At 42.2% G+C, this 27,554-nt stretch overlaps 1 protein-coding gene across 2 annotated transcripts; it reads right to left on the bottom strand.

Moving 5' to 3' along the window:
- Nucleotides 1-15,956: 15,956 nt before the first annotated feature.
- Nucleotides 15,957-27,309, bottom strand: LOC148140636 (major histocompatibility complex class I-related protein 1-like). 2 transcript variants are annotated; one of them, XM_087979508.1, is made up of 6 exons: nucleotides 27,179-27,309; nucleotides 23,770-24,030; nucleotides 23,287-23,559; nucleotides 22,893-23,156; nucleotides 19,245-19,349; nucleotides 15,957-17,633 (listed from the first exon to the last, which is right to left on the bottom strand). In XM_087979508.1, exons 1-6 carry the CDS (start codon nucleotides 27,225-27,227, stop codon nucleotides 17,590-17,592), a joined length of 996 nt encoding a protein of 331 aa, XP_087835634.1. In that variant the 5' UTR covers nucleotides 27,228-27,309; the 3' UTR covers nucleotides 15,957-17,589. The 2 variants fall into 2 exon arrangements, with proteins under 2 accessions (XP_087835634.1, XP_087835635.1); XM_087979509.1 differs by lacking the exon at nucleotides 19,245-19,349.
- Between the last annotated feature and the right edge of the window lie 245 nt (nucleotides 27,310-27,554).

Consider the following 27,554-nt stretch of genomic DNA (forward strand, 5'->3'; position numbering starts at 1 on the left):
TTATTTTTGTGGGTTCAGTGAAGGTTAAAACATGAAGTCAGATAAACTGTACCATATAAACCATTACAATAGTAACATGACATGTGTAAAAGTCCCATTACCTAGCCTGTCATTGCCCTTCACACCTTATTACCCATTGACTCAGTTTGGATACCCCAGTACCGGCCTGGCACTGTCCCACCCCCTATCACCTCCATTACTCACCTGCAGAGAGCTCTTCCCACAGAAATCCCAGCACTATCGGTCCAATCATTTGACTTCAGTTGACAGCCTGTGGGGAGAAATTGGTGAGAAATTATTTCCCACCAGATTGTCTCAGTCTCTGAGCTGTGTCCTGGACTGATATGAACTATGTTTCTGTTCACTCAGTTACTTTCATACTGATTGATCCCAAAATATTATTGACAAAATAAAAAGATTTTAAGAGTCATCAGTATCCAGAAAAATACACTCAAAAAACATACCCAAATATTTTGAATGACTGTCTTACAGCATCAGGAATCCGGGCTTGATTCCACCCTTGGGCAACTGTCTCTGTGGAGTTTGCACATTTTCCCCAAATTTGCATGGGTTTACTCTGGGTACTCCCATTTCCTCTAACAGTTCAAAGATGTGCAGGTCGGGTAAATAGAGTATGGGGTGTTTGGATGGGATGGTCTTCAGAATGGATGGGCAGAATGCCTGTCGGGATTGCATGTTTTCACACTCTAGGGATTCCATGATTTTATTCTATGATTCCAGGAATCAGTCTCTCGAAGCTGCTACTCATCCAATGAGATCAATGCTGATCTTAACTCCTGTTTCATATTCTTCAAAAATAAAAGATCAATCCAACTGTCTTAACAATCACAGACCTTGAGAGGAAACATTATTCAGTGAACATGTCATGTAAAGGAAAATAGTGACTTAATGGTGATGTCACTGTGCTTGACATCCCAGGGTAATGATTTGGGACATGGGTTCACATTCCCTTGTGGCAGATAGTGAAGTGTGAATTCAGTAAAAGACTGGAATTAAAAGTCGGATTATTGCTGACGATATCAACATGGTTAGTTTCAATCTCACTCACTGATGAAACCTTCCAGTCTTTCCTGGTCTGGGTCTACATATGACTTCAGATGCACAGTAATTGTCTGATGGACAATAGATGTTGACCAAGTCAATGATATCTACTCTCCATCAATAAAATTAAGTATTCTGAGTGGAAATGTGCTTCCTGCCAAGCATGGTTTCAGGATCCATTGAGGCAAAGGAATGCACAGGAAAGGAATAAGGGAGAAAGTGAAGAGCTGATGCTTCCTGATGAAGAATTAATGCTTGGAACATCAACTCTTCTGCACCTTGGATGCTACCTGACGGGCTGTGTTTTCCAGCACCACACTTTTTGACAGCAGAAGAATGAGCCCCGACAACATCCTGGTAGTAATGCTGAAGTCTTGGGCTCCAGACATTGTGGTGTTCCTCATCAAGCTGATCAGTACTACTATTCCAGCCACAGTACTGAACTGCTGAAGTTCCTCAGAGTAGTGTTGTATGTCCCAGCATTTCCAGCTGCTTAATCAAGGGCATTCCCCTCATCATAAAGTCCAAACTAGGGGTACTTGTTGATGGATCTTCAGACCTCAGACTTTAAAATAGTCCATGCATTTAGACAGCTAGAGATGGTACTGCATGAAGCTCTGGGCTGGCAGGTGGGAAGTTACATTCATGTCAAACATGTACCAGACAAAGCCCATCTTCAACAAGGCAGAATCTCAACATATTTCATTCACCTCACCATCTTACATTCACAGGAATTGCCATTTCTGAATTATCCACTGCCAGTATTGATGGAGAAACTAAACAAGACCAGCCACTGTTGCTTTAAGAGTAGTTCAGAGGGTGGGAATTCTGCAGTGAGTAACTCACCTCCTGGCTCACCAAGGTCTGTTCATCATCAACAAGATATTGTATGATGGAACTTTGTCACTGCTCACCATGTTCTATGAGGTCAATGGACTCTTGGTCAGTAGAATCTGGATTTGCTGCCTCAATCCTCCTTTTCAGTCAGGATCTACAAGTCTGTTGACTGTCGTGACTATGAATCATCTCACTGACCTCCCGGCAGCTGGTGAAGAAGACAAATGGCAAGCTGATCTCCACAGTAACAGGATTTGAGTACAGGAGCAGGGATTGTTGCAATTGTGTCGGGCCTTGGTGAGACTACACCTGCAGTATTGTGTGCAGTGAAGGTCTCCTGATCTGCAGAAGGATGTTCTGGCTCTGGAGGGTGTTGTGTAAATTACCACAAGCTACATTTAATGCTGCTACTTATTGAGAAATCTCACAATACTGAAATGATTATTTAAATTTTATTGACTGTAGCAACCAAAATAAGACGCCGCAAGTAAGCAAGTTACATCTCACAACACAAGTTCACTGTTAACTAATTAATGGTGGAATTTAGCTATGATTCCAACCAACAGTTTCTATCTCTCAATGTGTCCAGGGTTCAATCCTAGTGCATGTTATTCTCCAGAATTCTGCTACCAAGGAATTCTGCAATTGAATTCTTATATAATTTTCCATCCATTAATTTTGTGGTGTGACATTTTTGATGATCCTTTGATTCTTTTATTCCCAATATTGCATGTCTGCAGACTGCCTTCTTCTCAAAAGTTGCTTCCCTGTTCCTTTGCTACATTTGGCATTGACTGTGTGTCAACCTGCCTACCTATGATAGGCCCACACAGAACATAGGAAAGCAAACTTGGCCAAACTATACCAAAAACACCCAGAATGCCTCAGCAGGGATCAAACAGGCTGTCAAGTGAAACCAGACAGCACTCGCAGACAAGGGAATAGACTTCCTAAAACCCACTAACAATACCAGACCAACCACAGCTGTCCCAAATCCCTGAGGGCAGTCTCATAACACAGCAATACCAAAGCTACACAAAAGAAGATAGAACATAGAACATAGAAGAATACAGCGCAGTACAGGCCCTTTGGCCCTCGATGTTGCGCCGATCCAAGCCCACCTAACCTATACTAACCCACTATCCTCCATATACCTATCCAATGCCCGCTTAAATGCCCATAAAGAGGGAGAGTCCACCACTGCTACTGGCAGGGCATTCCATGAACTTACGACTCGCTGAGTGAAGAACCTACCCCTAACTTCAGTCCTATATCTACCCCGCCTTAATTTAAAGCTATGCCCCCTTGTAATACCCGACTCCATACGCGGGAAAAGGTTCACACTGTCAACCCTATCTAACCCCCTAATCATCTTGTACACCTCAATCAAGTCACCCCTAAACCTTCTTTTCTCTAATGAAAACAGCCCCAAGTGTCAGTCTTTCCTCATACGATCTTCCTTCCATACCAGGCAACATCCTGGTAAACCTCCTCTGCACCCGTTCCAGTGCCTCCACATCCTTCCTATAGTATGGCGACCAAAACTGCACACAATATTCCAGATGCGGCCGCACCAGAGTCTTATACAACTGCATCATGACCTCAGGACTCCGGAACTCAATTCCTCTACCAATAAAAGCCAGTATGCCATATGCCTTCCTCACCGCACTATTTACCTGGGTGGCAACTTTCAGAGATCTGTGTACATGGACACCAAGATCCCTCTGCTCATCCACACTACCAAGTATCCGACCATTAGCCCAGTACCCCATCTTTTTGTTATTCTTCCCAAAGTGAATCACCTCACACTTAGCTACATTGAATTCCATTTGCCACCTTTCTGCCCAGCTCTGCAGCTTCTCTATATCCTGCTGTAACCTGCCACATCCTTCCTCACTGTCAACAACTCCTCCGACTTTCGTATCATCCGCAAACTTGCTCACCCAACCTTCTAACCCCTCCTCCAGGTCATTTATAAAAATGACAAACAGCAATTGTCCCAAAACAGATCCTTGCGGAACACCGCTAGTGACGGCACTCCATGAAGAAACTTTGCCATCAACTACTACCCTCTGTCTTCTTCCATCCAGCCAATTCCTAATCCAAACCTCCAACTCACCCTCAATGCCATATCTCCGTATTTTCTGCAGTAGCCTACCATGTGGAACCTTATCAAACGCCTTACTAAAATCCATATATACCACATCTACCGCTTTCCCCTCATCAACCTCCTTCGTCACCTTTTCAAAGAATTCAAGGTCAGACAGCGAGGCACCAAAGGATCCTGCTCGAAGGACAGGAACAATGGAAGCACCTTACTCACCTAGAAGACTGGAATCTCCTGACCCATTAATACTGTCAGGATCTTGTATTGTATTGAGAATCAAGACATTCATCCGATAACTGTTTTCCAATTAGCATAATTGTAACTAGATCACTCCATTCTCAGATGCATTGTATCTTTCCCCATTTCTAATTAACCTTATAGTACAAGATTATTATAAAATCTGGTTTCTTCCTCAGCTGGAGAAGAGAACCCTTGATCTACCCGCACAGACTGTCAGCTCTGTGTCAGCCTATTCTGTGTCAGTCAATTTCTCTTCTAGCCATATGGCTTGTAATAAACAGCTTGTCAATTTCACCCCATCTTGTTTGTGTGGTTTCTGCTTTATTGGGCTAATTTCTCCAACACTGTGTTTGAAGACACAGCTTTCCCAAAGTTAACTCCTTAAGTTCTTCTGCAGGGCAGTAAGTTGTCCTTGTGGCATAAGGCAGCCATTTATCAAGCAGTTGTTAAAACAGTTTTGTTCATATATCTTTGACTCCTTTTCCCAGTCATGGCTAATTTTGCTATCAATTCCCACATAACTATTTATCCTTGTCCCTTAATACTTTATTCTGGACAGAATTGTTGCTGCCTCTTTCAATCTATGCACAGTTATTAAACGTCTTTAAACCATGACAAGGGAGAACAACAAAAGTTCATTGGACTGATGCAGGAAGGATATTTCCAAAGACTGAGGTATCCGAAACCTCATGTTCTAAGGATACAGGATAGGTCATTTACAACTGGGAGGAGGAGACGTTTCTTCACTCAGTGAGTGGTGAGCCTATGGAATTCTCTGCCACAAAAAGAGGTTGAGGTCCAAACATTGAATGTTTTCAACAAGGAGCTAGATATATTTCTTAAGGTTAGAGTAATCAAAGTGTAAGGGGTGAAAGCAGGAACAACAGAGTTGGATGACAAGCCATGATCACACTGGTTAATAGAGTAGGCTTGAAGGATTAGATGACAATTCCCGCTCCTGTTTTCTATGTTTCTATGGCTTCGAATGACATCACCACATTGAGTCAAGCTGAATACACTGCTCAGCAATAACACTTTTAGATCCAAACACCTTATACATCATAGTGCACAAGTCAGATAAGTGATGAAATACTCCACATTACCTGGATTTAATTTCATAGAACATAGAACATAGAAACGTACAGCACAGAACAGGCCCAGCAGCCCATGATGTTGTGCCAAGAATTATTCCTAATCTAAAATAAAAATAACCAAACCTACGCACCCCTCAATTTACTGCTGTCCATATGCATGTCCAACAGTCGCTTAAATATACCTAATGACTCTGCTCCCACCGCCACCGCTGGCAACGCATTCCATGCATTCACAACTCTCTGCATAAAGAGCCTATCTCTGACATCTCCTCTATACCATCCTCCTAATATCTTAAAACTATAAGCCCCCGTGCCAGTCAATCCTGCCCTGGGGAAAGTCTCTGGCAATTGACTCTATCCATGCCTCTCATTACTTGTATACCTTGATCAGGTCACTGCTCTTCCTCCTTCTCTCAGAGAGAAAAGTCTGAGCTTAGTCAACCTCCCTCCGTAAGACAAGCCGTCCAGTCCAGGCAGCATCCTGGTAAACCTTCCTTGCACCCTCACCAAAGCCTCCGTATCTTTCCTATAATAGGGTGACCAGAACTGGACAGAGTATGCCAAGTGTAGTCTCACCGGGTCTTGTAGAACTGCAGCAAACTCTCGCGGCTCTTAAACTCAATCCCCCTGTTAATGAAAGCCAAAACACCATATGCTTTCTGAGCAACCCTATCCACTTGGGTGGTAACTTTGAGGTGGTAACGATGTACTTACACATCCAGATCCCTCTGTTCCTCCACACTGCCAAGAATCCTGTCTTTAATCCTATATTCAGCATTCAAGTGCAACTTTCCAAAATGCATCACTTTGCATTTATCCAGGTTGAACTCCATCTGCCATTTCTCAGCCCAGCTCTGCATCTTGTCTGTGTCGCACTGCAGTCTGCAATAGCTCTCGATACAATCAAGGCAACTCCAATCTTTGTATCATTGGAAAATGATCAACCTCTTCATCCAAGTCTTTTATAAAAACTACAAAGAGCAGAGGCCCAAGAACAGAGCTGTGCAGGATACCACTCACCATTGACCTCCAGGCTGAATACTTTCCATCTACAACCACTCTCTGCCCTCTGTCAGCCAACAATTTTGAATTCAGACAGCCAAATCTCCCTGTATCCCATTCCTCCTGACTTTATGAATGAACCTACCATGGGGAATCTTTTCAAACGCCTTGCTGAAATCCATATTCACCACATCCACTGCTCAACCTTCATCGACCTTTCTCTTCATCTCATCAAAGAATTCAATAAGATTTGTGAGGCATGACCTGCCCCTTACTAAGCTATGCTGACTGCCTTTAATAACACCATGCATTTCCAAATAGTCATAAATCCTATCCCTCAGAATTCTTTCCAGAACCTTGCTGACCACAGACGTAAGACTGACGGGTCTGTAATTGCCAGGGACTTTCCCATTCCCCTGCTTGAAAAGAGGAACAACATTCACCTCCCTCTAATCCTCTGGTATGACTCCCATGGAGAGTGAGGAAGTAAAGTGGCATAGCAACCTCCTTTCTTGCTTCCTGGAGCAACCTAGGTCTGGCCTATCAATCTTAACGTTGACCAAAATTTCCAGCACATCAACTTCATCAATCTTGATCTGTTCAAACGTGTTTCCCAGCTCCTCAAAGTTCTCATTCACAACAAGGTCCCTTTCCTTAGTGAAACCAAAGCAAAAAACTCACTCAGGGCTTCCCCTATCTGCTCAGACCCCACGCATAAGTTCCCTACGCTATCCCTGACTAGCCCTTCCTTCTCCCTGATCACTCTCTTATTCCTCACGTATGAGTAAAATGCCTTTGGGCTGTTCCTAATCCTTCCTGCCAAGCCTTTTTCGTGCACCCTCTTAGCTTTCCTCAATCCATTTCTGAGCTTTCTTATAAGACTGTAATCCTCTAAAGCTGTGCTTGATCCTTTCTTCCTCCACTTTATGTAAGCTGCCTTCTTCCTTTTGACGAGAAGCTCTTCTGTTCTCGTCATCCAAGGGTCCTTAACCTTACCCTTTCTTGCCTGTCTCAGAAAATAAATTTGTGCATCACTCACAACAACCACTCCTTAAACAGTCTGCACATGTCTGTTGTACCTTTTCTGTGGAACAATTGCACCCAATCTGTACTTTCCAACTCCTGTCTGGTAGCGTCATAATTTCCTTTTCCCCAGTTAAATATATTCCCCTGGTAACTGCTCCTTTCCCTCTCCAAGGCTGTGGTAAATGTGAGGCAGTTGTGGTCACTGTCACCAAAGTGTTCTCCCACCATGAGATCTGACACCTGTCCTGGCTCATTGCCGAGCACCAAATCCAAAATGGCCTCTCCCCTTGTCGGCCTGTCTACATATTGAGTATGGAAACCCTCCTGAACACACCTGACAAAAACGGCTCCATCCAAACCATCTGCACGAAGGAGGTTCCAGTCGATATTGGGAAAGTTGAAGTCACCCATAGCAACAACCCTGCCACCTCTGCATTTTTCTAAACTCTGCTTGCCTATGAATTCTCTCTACTGCTATTAGGGGGGTCTGTAGAAAATATCCAATGAGTTGGCTGCACCCTTGCTATTCCTAACTTCCACCTATACTGACTCAGTAGACAAACCTTCCTCAATAACCTGCATTTCCGTAGCTATGATGCACTCTCTGATTAGCAATGCTGCACCCCTCCTCTTTTTCTACCTTCCCTGTTCTTTTTAAACGTTCTAAACCCTGGAACATCTAGCAATCATTTCTACCCCTGTGAAATCCACATCTCCATTATCGCCACAACATCATAGTCCCAAGTACTGATCCATTCTCTAAGTTCACCACTCTTATTTCTGACACTCCTTGTGTTAAAGCAGACACACTTTAACTGATCCCTTTGTTTCATCATGTGAAAAACCTTCCTGACAGATTCACTACATCCTGTCACTATCCTATCAACAACTATCCCCCTCTCAGATATGTAGCTCTGGTTCCCACACCCTTCCCAAACTAGTTTAAACCATCCCAAACCACACAAACAAATCTCCCACCCTGGATATTTGTGCCCCTCCTGTTCAGGTGCAACCTGTCCTTCTTGAACAGGTCCCACCTTCCCCAGAAGGCAAAGATCTAAATACCTGAACCCCTCCCGCCTGCACCAGACTCGCAGCCACATGTTAAGCTGAATTCGCTGACTGTTCCTCACCTCACTGTCTCGTGGCACCAGTAGCAAACCTGAGATCACTACTTTATTCGTCCTGCTGTTCAGCTTCCAACCTAGCTCTCTGTAGTCGCTTTTCAGATCTTCAAACCCTTTCCTGGCTATATCATTGGTGCCAATACACTGTACCACTATTTCTGGCTGCTCACCCTCCCCCTTCAGAATCCTGTAAACCCCATCGGCAGCATCCCAGATCCTGGCACCGGAGAAGCAACATACCTTCCAGGGATCCTGTTCCTAACTGGGATTGCCGTTTCACAGTATAGCAATGCATTGTACTGCTTACCGATGATTTCCCCGTGCTCCTGTGGTGAAAATGGAGGATTCACATTTTCTATTGTCAAATGGAGAATTTGCAGCTTCTTTGTCAATGGTTGAGTTATGCTGTCTATTACAGCTTAATAAATGTTTTGCATTCTCTTTACCATCTTTACTGATTAAAACTGTTGCCTGTGATTTTAAGACTGAGGGGCAGGTTTCCCTTGAGGAATTATGGCAATGCATCTTGTATATGATACAGTTTCCACTGGGTACCAGTGGTGAAAGGAGTGAACGTTGAAGATTGTGAATTGGGTGCTAGTTAAGTTGTCTGCTTACTCCTGGATGGTGTCAACATTCTTGAGTGATGAATATTATAGAAACTGCGTTCATCCAAGCAAGTATTCCATCTCACTTGAACCTTGGAAACTGTGAACAAGCCTCAGGGAGGCAAAAGGTGAGTTTTGTTTCCATAGAATTCCTAGCCTCTCACCTATTCTTGTAGCCATGGAATTTATATGGCTCGCTCAGATCAGCTTCTGGTCAGTGGTTACTCCCAGGATATTCAAAATGGTGATATCCACACTTTATGAGTTATAAACAGACAAATATTACAAAGTTCGTATACATGAATTTATATTCTATGCAACAAGTCCTCTTCGATTATAAATTTAAAGACAAGATTACTTCTTTATTTAAATAAAAAAGAACCATAGATGCTGGAAATAAGAAGCAGAAACAGAAATTGCTAGAAAAGCTCAACAGATCTGGAAGCATCTGTGGAGTGAGATCAGAATTAATGTTTCGGGTCCAGGAAAGGTCACTTGTCCTGAAATGTTAACTTTGATTTCTCTCCACAGATAATGATAATGATTTTATGAACTAGTTAGATTTTATTTTGGTAATTATAAGACCATTCCTGTTCAATTTTCCATCTTAAGTGAAAAGAGCTCCTTTGATAAAAGTTGTAATTGTTCAATGCAATAATTGAGAACCGGGAAATCACTGATCTACGGTCATGCTGGTCAAATAGTTCCCTCATTTAGAGGCTGGCATTTTATGAGGTGACATGATATGATCATGAAAAATTTTCTATCTTCTTGTGCTTTTCGGAATGGTTTGTACCTTTAAAAATGCACAGTGAGTGTTTTTATTTGGAGCTCTTTCTCAGATTACTGAAGTGGTTTTGCTTCAACTCAGCTTTGTGAGTTCTTTCAAACTTTATTTTTTGACAAACGAAATACTTTCAGGTTGCAGGTAAATGACTCTAATCATTTCATATTTCTGCATTACAGGGAAATGACTCCAATCAACTTGTACTTATGCGATATGGAGATGTGTCTTTGTCCTGTTACATTCCACAATCCTGTGATTCCTGGTGTCATTCCATTGATGTAAGTTTGGTAATAAATATTCATTCGTATTGATCCACCTTGTGGTTCATTGCTAGTGCATATTATTTCTCTCTTCAAATGTCACAACATCAGTCCATTTTACATTATTTCAGTCTGTCTCACCATTATCATCTTCATTGCCTTCATATGAATCCCCCTGTAGAATGTGATATGGCATTTTATAAATATTTTTTCTGTTATTTTAGAATTTTTTGTCATGCTGTTTTTCAAACAGCTGTGCATGTCTGGAATCAATTCTTTAGTGCTTTCTGCACATTTGACATCAACACACACACAACACTCAAATATCACACACACTCACTTTAAAATAGTGAGTCTGAGTGGGTTACTCTTCAGAGGGTCGGTGTGGACTTGTTGGGCCGGAGGGCCTGTTTCCACACTGTAGGGAATCTAATCTCATCAAAAGTTAAACGTGGATTAATGTTTGAAGATTTTCATTTATCCTCCATTGTGAGATGCTGATGTCTCAAATATCGGCTAGACAATCACATTGAGTTTGCTTCAATATTCATAACTGAAAATGTGTTGCTGGAAAAGCGCAGCAGGTCAGGCAGCATCCAGGGAACAGGAGAATCGACGTTTCGGGCATAAGCCCTTCTTCAGGGCATAAGCCCTTCTTATGCCCGAAACGTCGATTCTCCTGTTCCCTGGATGCTGCCTGACCTGCTGCGCTTTTCCAGCAACACATTTTCAGCTCTGATCTCCAGCATCTGCAGACCTCACTTTCTCCTTCAATATTCATAAGCAAGGGCATAAATACCTACAAAATAAACCTAATCAATCTGCTAGTCTCACCTGTAGTTGTCTTTCACCAGAACAGACATCAATGCCAACTTGATATTTTGCATCGAACTACATCAGAATGGAATAATTCTAATTTCCATCTGACTGTGCTTTTCTCTAAAACCCTATCTTTTTCTGTTAATCACTTCCTCATATTCAGAGCCATTTCTTGATTTCAAATTGCGAAGACTGACATCTGTAATGCTGGGATTTGCAGATAGAAGGCAGGATGGTTCATCCACTCAGTACCGCTGGCTGAAGATGATTGATTGCAAGTGCTGGTTTGCTTTAATATACTGAGCTCCTGCATCATTGAGGTTAGGAACATTTGTGGAGCCTCCTCTTCCTATTAGTTGTTCAGGTGGCCACCAGCATTCACAACTGGACGTCACAGGATTGTATACATAGGTTTCTGATCATGTCCCACTCTAAAATGGCAGGATTTCTGTTATCCCAACTGCTCCAAGTGAACAGATTGACTCGCCTCTCCATGGATAGTTTCAGATTGTTTCCGGGAGTTTCAAGTATATATTTTGACAGCAACTGAATCCCAAGACACTACACGTGTCTCCTACCTTCCGTCCTCTTCTAACCAAAACAAAGGACTCTTGTGTGTTGCTAAGGTAAGGTGTTTCAAGTGATATTTATTGTGTATCATGTGATTGAATAAAAGTTTATTATCAGTTGGCTAATTGAATAAGGTGATAGAGAAGTATAGAAATTATTTAACTCATAAATTTCTATAAACTAATTAAATAAGTAGAGGTGACTGAACAGGTGATGTGCTTTAGCTGTATGATATGGGAGCTGGCTGATCCAATTGTAAATGGCAGTGACCACATCTGCAGTAAGCGTTGGTTGCTGAAAGAACTCCGGATCAGAATTGATGATCTGGAATCTGATCTTCAAACTGCAGCACATTCGGAAAGGGGAAGAGCTACTTGGACGCTTTGTTTCAGGAGGCAGTCACACCAAGTAGATGAAGTAATTCAAATTCAGTTAGTGATCAGGAACAACAGGCTGTGACTGTAAGTGAGGCAGGTAGGGGGATCCTGACTTCAGGAGTGGACAAACCTCAGCCCTTAACCTTGTCCAACAGATATGAGATATTTGCTCCCTATATGGATGACGAAAAGGGCTGTGGATAGGATGCGCCAGCTAACCACGACACCATGGTGCAGAAGGCCATTTAAGAGGGGGGAGCAAAAAGCCAATAGTTGTGTTGGGGGATAGTATCCTTTGCGAGCCAGATCGTATGGCTCGCATGGTGTGTTGCTTGCCCGGTGCCAGGATACAGGACATCTCCGACCGGCTCGAAAGGATATTAGAGCAGGAGGGAGAGGATTCAGTTGTTGTGGTCTACATTGGCACAAACAATGTAGGCAAGGCTCAGAAGGAGGACCAGTTTGAGAGGTATCAAGCATTAGGAAGGAAATTGAAGAACAGGTCCTTGAGAGTCACAATCTCTAGATTACTGCCCGAGCCGTGTGCTAATTGGCAGGGGTATAAGAAAGTTAGGGAAGTGAACACGTGACTAAGAGACTGGTGTGGGAAAGAGGGATTCCATTTTATGGGACATTGGCATCAGTTTTGGAACCGGGGAGACTTGTATCGATGGGACAGTCTCCACCTGAACCGATCTGGAACCAGTGTTCTGGTGAAAACGATAAATTTGGTGGTCACTAGGACTTCAAACTTGTGAGTTGGGGAAAAAGGGAAAAGGAAAGCAACAGGGAGTATGGAGTCAAGTAGAAAGATAAGCAGCAGGTTAGCATGTGTGCAGGTTTTAATTTCGAGGCAGACTAGGAATGATGCAAAAAGGAAGGATAACTTAGGATATATTACTAGAGGTGATGGAAATCATAAAGATAAGACAATTAGCATTAAGGTGCTTTACCTGAATGCTCATAGTATTCGTAACAAAGTAGATGAATTAACAGCACAAATCATCATGAATGATTATGAGGTGGTAGGCATCACAGAGACGTGGTGCAGCAGGTTCAGCACTGGCAGTTAAACATCCAAGGATTTACAACTTATCGAAAAGACAGGGAGGTGGGCATAGGGGGAGGGGTTGCCTTGTTAGTTAACAATGAAATTAAATTTATGGCACTGAATGACATAGGGTCAGATGATGTGGAGTCTGTGTAGGTGGAGTGGAGAACCACAAAGGCAAAAAAAAATGGGAGTTATGCACAGTCCTCCCAGCAGTGGTCAGGACCAGGAGCGCAAGATGGACCAGGAAATAGATAGGGCATGTCAGAAAGGCAAGGTCACGGTGATCATGGTATGCAAATTGACTGGGTGAATAATGTTGCCGGTCGATCCAAAAGAAGGGAATTCGTGGAAAGCTTACAGGACGGCTTTTTGGAACAGTTTGTGATGGAGCCCATAAGGGAGCAGGCTATTCTGGACTTAGTGCTATGTAATGAGTTAGACTTTATAAAAGATCTTAAAGTAAGGGAACATTGAGGAAGCAGTGATCATAATATGGTAGTGTTCACTCTGCAGTTTGAAAGAGAGCAGGCAAACTCGGATGTAATGGTGTTACAGTTAAATAAAGGTAATTACCAGGGCATGAGAGAGGAACTGATGAAAATCAACTGGAAGCAGAGCCTAGTGGGGAAGACAGTAGAGCAACAATGGCAGGAGTTTCTGGGTGTAATTGAGGACACAGTACAGAGTTCCATCCCAAAGAAAAGAAAAATTATCTGGGGTGGGGGAATCAGACAGCCATGGAAGTCAGGAAATGTATCATTGAAAAAGAGAGAGCCTATAAAGTTACTAAGAGCACTGAGAAATCAGAAGATTAGGAAGACTACAAAAACAAACAGAGGATAACAAAGTGAGAAATAAGGAAGAAGAGGATCAAATGTGAAGGTAAGGTAGCCAGTAATATTAGAAATGATAGTAAAAGTTTCTTTCAATACATAAGAAACAAACAAGAGGGCAAAAGTAGAAATTGGGCTGCTCCAAATTGACACAGGAAGGCTTGTGATTGGAGATAGAACTTAATAAATACTTTGTATCAGTCTTCACAGTGGAAGACATGAGTAATATCCCAACAATTAAGGAGAGTCAAGCAGCAGAGTTGAGTATGGTAGCCATTACAAAAGAGAAAGTGCTAGAAAATCTAAAAGTTCTAAAAATTGATAAAGCTCCTGGCCCCGATGAGCTACATCCTAGAGTTCTGAGGGAGTGGCTGAAGAAATAGTGGAGGCATTGGTTGTAATCTTTCAAAAATCACTGGAGTCAGAAAAAGTCCCAAATGATTGGAAAATTTGGGGGCATTCTGGCGAAGTTTGCTGATGATATGAAGTTAGGCGGAAGGGAGGTAGTTCTGAGGAGGTGGGGAGGCTGCAGAAAGATTTAGACAGTTTAAGAGAGTGGTCCAAGAAATGGCTGATTAAATTCAATGTGAGCAACTTAGAGGTCTTGCACTTTGGAAAAAAGAATACAGGAACTATTTTCTAAACGGTGAGAAAATTCCTAAAGCCAAAGTACAAAGGGATCTGGGAGTGCTAGTCCAGGATTCTCTAAAGGGGTGGCATGGTGGCTCAGTGGTTAGCACTGCTGCCTCACAGCACCAGGGTCACAGGTTTGATTCCGGCCATGGTCTGTGTGGAGTTTGCAGATTCTCCCCGTGTCTGCGTGAGTTTCCTCCGGGTGCACTGGTTTCTTCTCACAGTCCAAAAACATGCAGGTCAGGTGAATTGGCCATGCCAAATTGCCTTAGTGTTAGGTGCATTAGTCAGAGGGAAATGGGTCTGGGTGGCTTACTCTTCAGAGGGTCAGTGTGGACTGGTTGGGCTGAAGGGCCTGTTTTCATACTGTAGGGAATCTAATCTAAAGGTTGAGTCTGTGGTTAAGAAAGCAAATTTAATGTTGTCATTTATCTCAAGAGGGTTGAAATGTAAAAGCAGCAATGTGCTACTGAGACTATGTAAAGCTCTGGTTAGGCCCCATTTAGAATACTGTGTCCAGTTTTGGGTCCCACACCTCAGGAAGGACATCCTGGCACTGGAGCATGTCCATCAGAGATTCACATGTATGATCCCTGGAATGGTAGGCTTAACATACGATGAATGGCTGAGGATCCTGGGATTGTATTCATGAGAGTTTTGAAGGTTGAGGGGAGATCTAATAGAAACTGACAAGATAATGCATGGCTTAGAAAGGGTGGATGGTGGGAATTTGTTTCCGTCAGGCAGGGATGCTAGGACTCTTGGGCATAGCCTTAGGATTAGAGGGGGTCAATTTAAAATGGAAATGAGGAGACATTTCTTCAGCCAAAGAATGGTGGGCCTGTGGAATTCATTTCCACGGAGTGCAGTGGAGGCCGAGACGTTAAATGTCTTCAAGGCAGAGATTGATAATCTTTTGTGAGATCAAGAATTTAAGGATATGGGGAGAGTGTGGGTTAGTGGCAGTGAACTGCCCATCTGCCATGATTGAATGGCAGAGTGGACTCAATGAGCCGAATGATCTTACTTCCACTCCTATGTCTTATGGTCTTGAGATAGATTGGAAATACTTAAGGAGGTGGAACTGGAAAGGCTCATGAAGGTCACTTTTCATTAACGCTCTGCATTCCATGTCCTAATCTGGAATGAGGGGCTGAAATGCTACAGGATATCGTCCTCCAGTTAAGGCTTTTTCGTTTGAATAGAGATGCAAATTTTAAACTTATCTTATCAATAATCATCTATATGTTGACTTGACAAAAGGTTTTCCTAACATCTAAGTGCTCAATTTCTACCATATTTCCTCGTCAACTTATCTGTTCACTCTTTGGCAAGCAGTGTTATCCCTTTTGAAATCCATGCTAGCTGCTGATTTATTCATATTAAATCATCTTAATCCTTTCACCCTTAAGACACTCAACATGTTCCCCACAATATGATTAGCCTTGAACTAAGGACTGAAGACAAAGACAGGAAATAAAATAAATTAATTTGTTGTTGAATTGACAGGGAAGACAAAATTACTGGAACAGATCTTTATTTGTAAAGAAACAAACAAATATCCATCTACAATAAAACATTATTCCTCAATTTTCATCTGTTCAAATCCTAGACAATCCCTTCATTGGAATTTTGAATAAAAATTAATTTAACTGGATAAAGTGGAGTCGCAGGTAGATAGGATAGTGAAAAAGACTTTTAGTTTGCTATCCTTTATTTGTCAGATCATTGAGTATAGGAGTTGGGAGGTTGTACTACAGCTGTACAGGGCATTGATTAGGCCACTTTTGGAAAATTGTTTCCAATTATGGTCTTCCTCTTATAGGAAGAATGTTGTGAAGTGGTGGTGGCTGGTACTATTACAACATTTAAAATTAGAGCATCTGGATAGGTACATGAATAGGAAGGGTTTAGAGGGATATGGGCCAATTGCTGGCAAATGGGACTAGATTAGGTTAGGATATCTGGTCAACATGGACGAGTTAGTTCAAAGGGTCTGTTTCCATACTGTACAACTGTGGGTCTCAATTGGCCTGGCTTTAATTACACAGATTAGTCCGAGACTCTCAACTAGTGGAAAAGTTTCTATCCACTTACCATATCCATTTCTCTTAATATATTGCAATTCCCCATCATATCAGTCCTTAAACTTTTACATTTCACAGAAGACAGTTTTAGTTTATTTAATCTCTCCTCATAATTTGACTTTCAAAGTCCAGGTTTCATTTAAGTCTGTCTACACTGCATTCCCTCCAAGGTGATAAATCCACTCACAATCTGGTCTTCTGAACTGCTCGGAGTTCTCTGTCAGAATCAGACTCCACTCACTACACAGCATTTCACATATACCCAGTAAATCAGAAACCCAGGAGAGCAACGCTAAAATCCAATATCAGTGAGAACTCTTGGAATTTTAACTCCCTTGAGGACAAGCGGCCACAGCCAGGATGAGATGTTTCTGGATGTTTCTATAGCTCAAATCTCAATGCTTGAAGTTATCTCAAGATTCAGACCCGTACAGAGGCAGCCAGCCCCTGAAGGTATGGAAGTTAATTTGGCAGTTATGTAGCTAATTTAGTATTGTAATGCATGCACAGGATCATTTACAGAGCTCCAATAAAAGATAATGCTGTTGCACTGTGATAAGCTAGTTAAGTCGCTGATGGATGAGCTATTACAGAAGAGGATGGTGATGTAATATGATTGGTTCACTACATTACACTTAACCTATGAGGCAGAAGATGATTAGGTTAGGAAGACAAAGCAAGCCAGTATGATTGGGTATGCTAATACTATCAGATAAGCGAGGGGACCTAAGACTGTATAAACTGTAGAGAAACAAAGGTCTCATGGGCAGGCAGGGAAGACGTTTTCTGGCTCTCGCAGCTTTGATGTTGCAAGATTAAAGTTTAATTTTGTGAAGGATTTTCTGCATCTCCTTGTAACTTTTTTTTTAAACAGAATATTGAGTGATTCTTCCACCATAAAGGTCAGTCCGAAAGCTTAGTGTTGTACAGTGTGAGCCGATATCCAATGAACTCACACAGAGGCACTGAGCTCAGAGTCCACCCTTCAGATTTGTACAGTTAACACCAGTTCCAGTATTCCAGCTTGAATGATCTGTTCCCACTAATGGTCAATAGTATTCAGAAATCAGATTCCAGCAGACCTGGCTGAGGACTTTTTTCCATCAGAAGCTGTTAATGGAAAGAGAAGCATTTAAAACTGTTCAAGTGGAAAGAGAGAGCGAGGGAGAGGGAGGGAGGGAGGGGGAGAGGGAGAGGGAGGGAGGGAGAGAGAGAGAGAGAGAGAGAGAGAGAGAGAGGTGGGGAGAGAGAGAGAGAGAGAGAGAGAGACACATGGACAGACAGACAGTGAGAGAACAAGCACAAAGCTAGAGAAAGAGACGGACAGGGAGAGAAAAAGAGACAAAGAGGAGAAATTCAATGAGAACATCAGAGACAGGGAGAGACATAAAAGAGGACAGAAACAAACTATTGCATGTATCCGACCCGGAAAGAAGACTCAGAGTCACAGTACTACAGAGATCCAGAGATGTCTGAATTATCAGCTTACAGTTTGTGGGACTCTAGTCATTCTTCATTCCCCGTAAAACAAGGAATGTTTTCAGTGATTGACAAGAAACTGAGTCAGAGTTGAGGTGGGAACAACAAAAGAAAGGGAGAGATTGACATGAACCCACTTGAGGCCCACACTTCTGACAATGATCCGCAATCCTCACTCCCACACATTTCAAGACCCCCACTCCCATACAGACTTGGCCCATCATTCTCAAGTTGCCCTGAGCTGCTGATGCCCAACGCTGAACTGAGATCCAGCCCCTGTCTGAACCGTCTGACTTTGCACTCAAAACATCAGAACCTGAACCCGGAGACCCTTCATCCTACCCTGAGGAATAGGCACCACCTCAGACCCTCCTGCACAAACTGAGGCCTTCTCCCACAGCCTGAGCCGTTGCTAACTGTGAGAAATGAAGCTCATTCACTTCAATAATTTCAGTCCGAGACAAGAACTGAAGCAATCAGTATGTTTATTATATGCTTGCAAGTGTGGTGCCTAAAATAGACACGCAGAGTTTAGCAAGTACATATCTTATATAGGATTCACTACTCCAAACCCGGTGCCCATTACTACTGTTTATCTCCTGCCTTATCCGGCTTTGTGCATAACAAAGTACAAGTTTTACTTGGCCATTTCACCATATCCTGCTGTGGTCCATTGTTAGGTATATACTCCTTCACTACCATCTATTTCCCCTACTTGTGACATTTCATCCCATTCCTCAACCATATTCAACCTTATGACCTTTTAATTGGGGTTTGTTTTTTGTTTTTGCAGAAGTGGGAAACAGATGCTTATAACTACTGTTTGTACAAGCATATCTGGCTTAACCTACATCCTCACACCACCTTATCTATTTGTCTGTAACATCGACCATTGTTAGCAGGCACGTTTCATTCTTGTATGCACATCTTAGCTAATACAAAAACAATTATATATTTCCTTCACATAGTTTTCATTCTTGTTGACTTAGCTCTTGGTTGAAACAATTATACACTGGTGTGAGTTCATTTACCTTGCATAATAATTATGATAGCAGAAATAACACTACTTTACCTATATCCCACACTAACCCTGAGACCGAATCCCAAAGATGAAGGTTACTCCCTCACCCGCAGAACCTCCATACATCCTGGGCCCTGAACCCCACCATGGGAACCGCTCCTCAGATTCTCCAACTCCCTGAACCGCTAGTGAGGAGCTGCCATTTTCTCACAAACTCCTACCTTTCTTCTTGTGAAAGACGATAGCCACAACAGTGAGAGAGATGATCCCGAGGACTCCGAATACAATCCCGGCAGTAGCAAGAACCTGGAAGTGAGACTTTGGGACTGTCAGAGAGATTGAGAGAATGAGATAGAGAGTGAGCCAGATAGCGGGAGAGTAAGAGAGAGAGAGAGAGCACAGTTGAAAGCAGATTGTATTTGTGTTTATTCTCCATTTAAAACTCCTCCCAGCCTTTCTCATCTCAAAATCTCTCATTGTCGCCATCTATTTCCTGTGACTGTCCTCTAAAAACACATCTACCATGGCCTGTGGCCTGTGAGTTACATATTCATCACTCTTCATCCAAATAAGTTTCTTTGAAATTTACTACTAGATTCTCCAGTGACTGTTTTATACTGATGGCTTCTAGTTATGATCTTCCATACTAGACAAATCATCCTGCTTCTTTTCACTCTTTCAAAATATTGCATATTTACCTGGGTCTCTAGAATTTTACCCCTCAGGCTCCATTGCTGAAGAGAGAAGAGACTCAACCTGATGATGCTTTCCTGATACATACTCATTTTTGATATTGTCATTGTAAATCCCCTTTGCATCCTTTCCAGTGCCTCAATAAGCACTACATCACATCATGACCTTAACTGAGGTCTCATCACATTTCAAGAGATTTAGCGTCACATACCAAATCTTTAATTCTCTCCCTAATAGACAAGTTAACCGCTTTTTTTGATCTGTGGCCTTGCTAAACTGTGCAAAAGCATTTAGTAATTAGTGTGTTTGCAGTTCAAGATCCCTTTGTTCCTCCAGTTTATTTGCAAGGAACTAGTTCATTTTAATATTTATTAATATTTTCTGGTAACCTTGTTGCAGTTATTCTGAGCTTTGTCCAGCTCCCATTTTGGTGTCATCTGCATATTTAGGAATTGTGTTTTGCTCACCAGAATCACTGACTGATTAGAAGAATCAACGTTTCGGGCATAAGCCCTTCTTCAGGAATGATGTCTGTGCCAGATTCCTGAAGAAGGTCTCATGCCCGAAACGTCGATTCTCCTGCTCCTTGGATGCTGCCTGACCTGCTGCGCTTTTCCAGCAACACATTTTTCAGCTCTGATCTCCAGCATCTGCAGTCCTCACTTTCTCCTCACTGACTGATTAGATTATTTCACTATGCACACTTGACCAGACTGTCTAGTGTATGTGCCTCCTCTGAGATTTTTCAATCTCCTGTCTCCTCTACCCAAGGGCTGTCTTAGAATATCTGAAACTTCCTGTCTTGACTTCTTGACACTGCCTGGTGTTGCTGTTTACAATAAAAAAGGAAGTTTAATTCTAAACTCCATTTCCAAAGAAAAAATATTCAAGCTGATTGGGAAAAGTCAGTAGAATGACAGTGAGTTAGTAGTGTTCTTTCAGAGAGCCAGTGAAGACACAGTGGGCTAAAGAACCTCCTCTGCACCATAACCATCATGGGATTTCATGATTCGAAAGTCCACATCATTCTTGTAATTTGTGACCAGCAGTGTGTCTATCACGAGTCTTTCTAGACATTAATTACTGCATTTTGACATCCAGCTATCCTTTATTCCCTATTCTGCTTCTTAACTTGAAGCAACCTAACAAATCAATTTTACTATATTTCCCCTCTCTCCACATTCTCTAAACTTCATAATTCCTTCATGACCTGGATAAATTAAATTAAGATATATTAATAATGGCTGATGGAAAAATCTCAAAGGAGGCACAGACATCAAACTGTCTGGTTAAGTGTGCTGCAGTGGAGTAGTCTAATCAGTCAGCGATTTTGGCGAACAGAGCACAATTCCTGAATATATTACATTCTATTAAAGATAAATTATATCAAAATTAGGGTGATCAGATTTAGGATTGAATTGGTACAGCTTCCTCAGTAAAACTTTTAAAGCTAAAATAGATAATATTTTGAACAGTAAAGGATTGAAGGGTTATGTTGAGAGGGTGGGTAAGTGGAGCTGAGGCCACAGAAAAATCAGCAATGATCGTATCGAATGGCGCAGCAGAGCCAGATGGCCTACTCCTGCTCTTAGTTCTTATGTTCTATATCTACAATACTACCACAGTGAGCTCTGGTACTTCATTATGTACTCAATGAAGTTGAGAGTGTGGTGCTGGAAAGACACAGCAGGTCTGGCAGCATCCGAGGATTAGGAGAATCCAAGTTGCGGGCATAAGCCCTTCATTAGGAATGAGGCTTGTGGTCCAGGGCTGGGACGGGGGCAGGGGAGGGGAGGCGTGGCTAAGAGATAAATGCGAAAGGGTGGTGAGGTTGGGGGGATGGTAGTGGAGAATCACCCCCTCCTTCAATGAAGTTGGTCAACCAAGATAATCCCTCTCAAAATCTATCCTGAATATTCCTTATTGCACATTGAAATCAGAAAAAGAAAAACATTTTGAAACAATATTAAATAGACTGGGCTATCATTCTATGATACATTGGACGTAGCCATACAGTAATATGTCAGGATACATGGGGTCCTGTTGGACATGAATATCCCAGGATTCACTGCACTGTCTCTAACAAAATATCTTCGGATATTTTTCTTTTTTTTATAATTCATTCATATGGTGTGGGCATTACTGGCTGGGTCAGCATTTATTGCTCATGCCCAGTTGCCACTGAGAAGGTGGTGGTGATCTACCTTCTGGAACTACTGCAGGTCGACCTATAACTTTCTCGCAAAGGGAGTTTTTTTGACCCAGCGACACTGAATGAATGATGATATATTTGCAAGGCAGGATGGTGAACTGCTTGGAAGAGAATTTACAGGGAATCCCTTCTCTCTTCTAGGTGGAAGTGGTTACAGGTTTGGAAGGGTTTGTCCAAGGAGCTTTGATGATTGTGGCGAAGAGAGGATACAACAGGTTCTGTCACACCATAATCATCTTGGCCCATCACGTCTACACTGATCCTCTGAAGTGCATCCTATCCTATCCTAACCTCATAGTGCCGCAACCCCATATTAACCATGGATAATCCAACTAGCTTGCATATTTGTGGACACGAGATGGCAATTTAGCATGGTCAATCCATCTAACTTGCACATCATTGGACTGTGTGAGGAAAGTGGAGCACCATGCAGAAACCCATGCAGACATGGGTTTCTGAGCTCCACAAACAGTCACCCGAGGGTGGAATCAAACACGGGTTCTTGGCACCGTGAGTCAGTGGTGCTAACCACTTTGTGACTGTGTCACTCAAAAGTGACTTACAATGTACCGTATACTTTAATACGGTAATATTCCTGGATATGCCAGGTATTTGAATGGGCATTTTGTTTCAGGATACATTGGGTGCCATGACACTGTGTATCACCAGATACAGTGAGTGACACTTAACTGCAGCACATCAGATCTTGTCATTCTGTTATATCTCAGCATATACCCAATGCTTTTGAACTCTAATATACCATGATACACTGATATATGTTATATCGTACTTCCCAGGAGCAACTGCCTTGATTACTGTTTCCTATAAATGATGTGAGCCCCTTTCTATATATTGTTCCTGTTTCTAACCTGGGCTGTTCTGGTGAAAACGCTCAGCACTCACCCTCTCTTCTAAGATCCTGGTCTGAGTCTGATTTCTCTCTGACAGTGAGAAATAGTCTTACCATAAATCACCACCAGCGTTTCTTCCAGCCCGCTGTGCTCTACCTGACAAGAATACTCGGCGTGATCTTCTGGATCAAACTCCACCCATTTCCGGATCTGGTAGGTCCTGTTGTGATTAGGTAAGATCCCAGTGGACAGGGTCTCATCGATCAACACTCCATCCCTCCGCAGAATCACCTCGATGGCTTGTGGGTAAAACCCAGTGACGAGACAGGACAGCCGGTTGGAATCACCCAGACGGATAAAGGACACGATGGGAGCAACTGCGAGAAAAGGGAAGAGGAATCAGTGCAGGAACCACAATGTACAAAGTCCCAGGCACCACTCCTTCCACCAATTCTCACTCCCTTCTCACACACCAACCCCCACTGCATAGGCTTCCTCCACACTCACCCGTTGTCAGTTCTCTCTGTCCATACTCTAGGTATTTCCTCAGCCATTCAATACACTCCACTTCCAGGTAATGCTTCCACCGCTGCTTGTCCACTACATCCTGATCCCAACTGTTTTTGATGCTTTCTGCCCAGGGCACCGGAGTCACCCACACCATAAGATCCTTATCGAAGCTGATATAATCTCGTCCATCCCATCCATATTGGTTGAACCCACTCGCAGTCCCATCATCCCTCAGGTCACAGCCAGTCATCATCTGGTGTGTGTGGACTCCTGTCAATCAGAAACACAAGCTGCCAGTCAGAAATGGTCATCCTTGTCAATCAGAAGCATAAGGTACCATAAAGTGTCAGTGGGAGGTCACCAACCAGAGCTAATCAGCGCTGGTGACAGATCCTGATCCACTCCTGGTTTCTTCAGATTTCCACTGATTTTTCCTGATCACACAGGAAGATGTTGAGCAGGTGGAGAGGGAAAACTCACCGTCTGTTTGGTTGGTCTTTACTTTTAAGTTATGAATATCATTTTTGAAGGACAGCTCCTGCTCCCGAGCAAGGAATAGTTTCCGCTTCCAGGCCTCAGGTCCCTCACTCTCCACCATCCACTGTTCCCGGGGGATCAACTTCTTCTGATCGCTGTTGTACATAACAAACTGGATGCCATCAACATAACCAACAATCAAAAACTCTGGGAAACCGGTTATCGGAGTCAAACCAGTGATAACATACCGGAGAGAATGAATGTCTGAAAGAGAGACAGAGAGTGAGAGAAAAAAAAACATCAGGACATGAATCCCTAAACACCAATTACAAACCTCCAATTGAACACTTAGGTTGACTTCTTCTAACACTCAACATCTGTGTTTGTAAAGCCCAGGATCCCATCTGCCACTTTAAGCACTCTCTGAACTTGCCCTCACTCCCCAACCTGCAATGATGTTTACGATCCCAATGTCTACTCCTGCATGGGGTTTAGACATTATTTATTTTTTCCCTCGTTCTTTCTGCCAAAATATATACCTCTGCATGTTTCCAAACTCCATCACCTCCTTACTGGCCTTTTCTACCAACATTTCTGTGTGTGCTCTTTCAGCTCACCTGAAGGTCAGAGGCCAAGCCATTAGAGTCATGAATTTGAAAAGTTCCTTCCATGTTGGACAGAAGGCAACAAGATGGAACATAGAAGTGTACAGTACAGGAACGGGTCCTTCGGCCCACAATGTTGGACCAAACCCAATGCCAAATTAAACTAATTTCTTCTGCCTGCCATTGGTTGATATTCTTGCATATTTACATGGTTACCTAAAAGTCTCTTAAATGCCCCTATTATATCTGCTTCCACCATCACCCATGTTAGTGCATTCCAGACACCTACCACTCTCTGTGTAAAAAAACTGTCCCTCACAGTTTTTACGATGGACAGTGTCGGGAAACAATTTGAAAAGATTTGTTTACTGTGTGTTTAGAGATCTATTTGTCTTCTATCTTTAGATATTATTTCTTATTTTATTTCTTATTGTGTAGTGAAGTGCTATTGTTTTGTTAAAGAAGAGTCATAGCCTCTGTGAATTCGTCTCAGTGATAATCATCGCATTAACTGCACAAGAACGGGAGACAATGAGCTATCATGTCAAATTTCATTCCGAGAGAAGAGAATCAATCAAACCCACAACAAATAGATCAGATTGAAGCTCTGTAAACCTGGTTTCATCCAGTTGTGAGTGGCAGTTGACAATTAAACAGGAATCAAGAGGATGAGGCTGCATTAATATCTCCATGGTAATTGATGGAAACGGCTAGCACAAAGACAAATCTTGAGCGTGTGCAATTTCTTTCAGCCGGAATGGTCAAGCAAATGATCTATCACAGCCTGTTGCTATGGTCCCCAACATTACAGATTCGAATCTTCAGCCAATTCCATCCATTCCATGTGATATAAACAAATGGCTGAAGACACTGGATGCTGCAAAGGCTATGGACTCTGACAACATTCCAGCATTTGTACTAAAGACCTGTGCTCCTGAATGAGTTGCATCCATACCAATTTGTCCTCATACAACAACAACATTTACACCTACCAAGCAATGTGAAAAATTGCTCAGATAAGTTCTGTGCACAAAAATGTCAGTTTGTATTTTGCCAGTACCACTCAGCTCCTCATTTCATTACAGCTTTAGTTCAAATATAGACACAAAATCAGAATTGCAGAGGTGAAGTGAGACTGATGGCTGTTGATGTCAAGGCTACGTTTAACTGAGTGTGGCATCAAGGAGCCCAGGTAATATTAGAGACAATGGGACTCAGGGAAAATCTCTTCACTGATTGGGGTCATACCTCATTCAAAAAGAAGGTGGCAGTAGTTACTGGAGGTTAGTTGCCTCAGTTCCAGGACATTACTGCAGTGGTTCCTCATTTTCCAGACCTAGCCATCTTCAGCTGCTTCAATAACTGGCCTTTCGTCCATCATAAGGCCAGTTGTGGGGATGTTGTCTGATGATTGTACAATGGTCAACCCTATTCACAACTCCCCAGATACTGAGGTCTTGCTGCATTTGTATATAGACTGCATATGTAACATTCAGGTTTGGGCAGATAAGTGGCAAATAATATTTAGACTGCATATTCACCAACAACTATAACCTTGTGAAATATTGTATTATAGGTCATCTTTATTAAGTCACTCACCAACTTGCAATGTTCATTAATACCAGGTTCTTGTTCATTCATTCATAATGCTTTATTCACCCATTATTTACTATAACATGATTTCATTCATTCATAAAACCACAGTTCTGTAGTATATTTTAACAAGATCAACCAAATTAAAACAACCCTTTCTAATTAGAACAGCCCTTTCAACCATTCCTGTTTCTTCACACCTTCAATTCTTATCAGCATTTGTTACATGTAGTGTTTAGACTTATTTAACTCAGAATAAATATCAAAGACTACTACTCAGAACAATATCATCCTTGCCATACCTGAAACTATGGAAAGATTATAAAATTAATCAGCCCTGACCAACTGTCTCTCAGACCTGAACAGATTGCAGAACACTAAACATTTTCCCCAATTAGTATGTACTTGTTGAATACTTTTCATCAGAGCCACCATACCCTAACTGAGAAAAATAAATTGTGCTTCCATGAAATTACATGAATAAACAAAACTCAGTAAGTATAGTAAACAAATCTCACAACCCAGCTGCAGTAATCAGTTTAATATCCTCTATTCTTTTACTAAATGCAGGTACAATTTCTAACTTATTTAAAGCATATGGGCCTTGTATTTGTTATTAACATTTACTAACGTAAAAGACAAAAAGACTAACACTTAATTATTCAAGCACACCCGACAGGCACACTTGATCTTATTAGGAGTAAAAGCCAGCATTTAGCACATGTTTTAGCTCATCTTTTGTCTCCCAGGATAGAAACCACTCAAACCTTTGTCTACTATAGATGAAACAATCTATAGCATAAGAAAAATGATGTAATGGTAGAAATGGAAGTTTGAGGAGACATTTTCAAACATATTATCCAGCGCAACAAAAGAAAAGGCAAACTAACATTTCGAGTAGAGATGACTTTCACTCCATGGATACTGCCTGACCTCCTGTGATCTCCAGTATTTGTTGTTTTCAACACAGATTCCAGCTCCTTCAAAGTCTCTTTAGATTGCAAGTTCACAATTGTACTCTTTTTACAATCAAAAATGTGTTAAAAGATGAAGTCAGATACCAAGTAAACCATTCCAACAGTAACAGGTTCCAGGGTTAAGGCTCAGTACCTAGCCGATCATTGCCCCCTACCCCCATTACACATTGCCTGAGGACTAATGCCCCAGTGTCCAATCCGCCCGGTACCGCCTCCCTCATACCCCGCACTACTCACCTGTAGAGACCTCTCCCCACAGAAGCCCCAGCACTATTAGTCCAATCATCGTGACTTCAGTTGACAGTCTGGGAGGAAAAATGAATGAGAAACCATTTTCCAGGGGACCATCTCAGTCTGTTCGTTGTGTCCTGGACTTTTGTGTTCTGTTCCTGTTCACTCAGCCACGTTCAACACTGATTGGAAGCAAAAATATCATTCACCCAATCAGAATAAAACAGACTCCGAAAGTCATCAGGCTCCGGTAGAATTGACTTCACACAGGTTTAAAAAACCCTTCCAAGTTTCGAGAGCTTGCCAATCAGATAAACACTTTCACTTTCACTCTTATTTTCTGTAAATCGAATTGAACTCCAAGTCATTTGATTGAAAAACC

Source organism: Chiloscyllium plagiosum, unplaced genomic scaffold (assembly GCF_037043375.1).
Source record: "Chiloscyllium plagiosum isolate Xiang-an unplaced genomic scaffold, Cpla_swu_hap1 HiC_scaffold_35, whole genome shotgun sequence".
Lineage (NCBI taxonomy): Eukaryota > Metazoa > Chordata > Chondrichthyes > Orectolobiformes > Hemiscylliidae > Chiloscyllium > Chiloscyllium plagiosum.

Coding starts and splice junctions, on each gene's coding strand:
- LOC148140636 (XM_087979508.1), bottom strand. CDS start 27,227: ATGATTGGACTAATAGTGCTGGGGCTTCTGTGGGGAGAGGTCTCTACA. Junction 23,157..23,286: donor ACAGAGAGAACTGACAACGG/GTGAGTGTGGAG, acceptor CTTTTCTCGCAG/TTGCTCCCATCGTGTCCTTT. Junction 19,350..22,892: donor AACGCTGGTGGTGATTTATG/GTAAGACTATTT, acceptor TCTCTCTGACAG/TCCCAAAGTCTCACTTCCAG.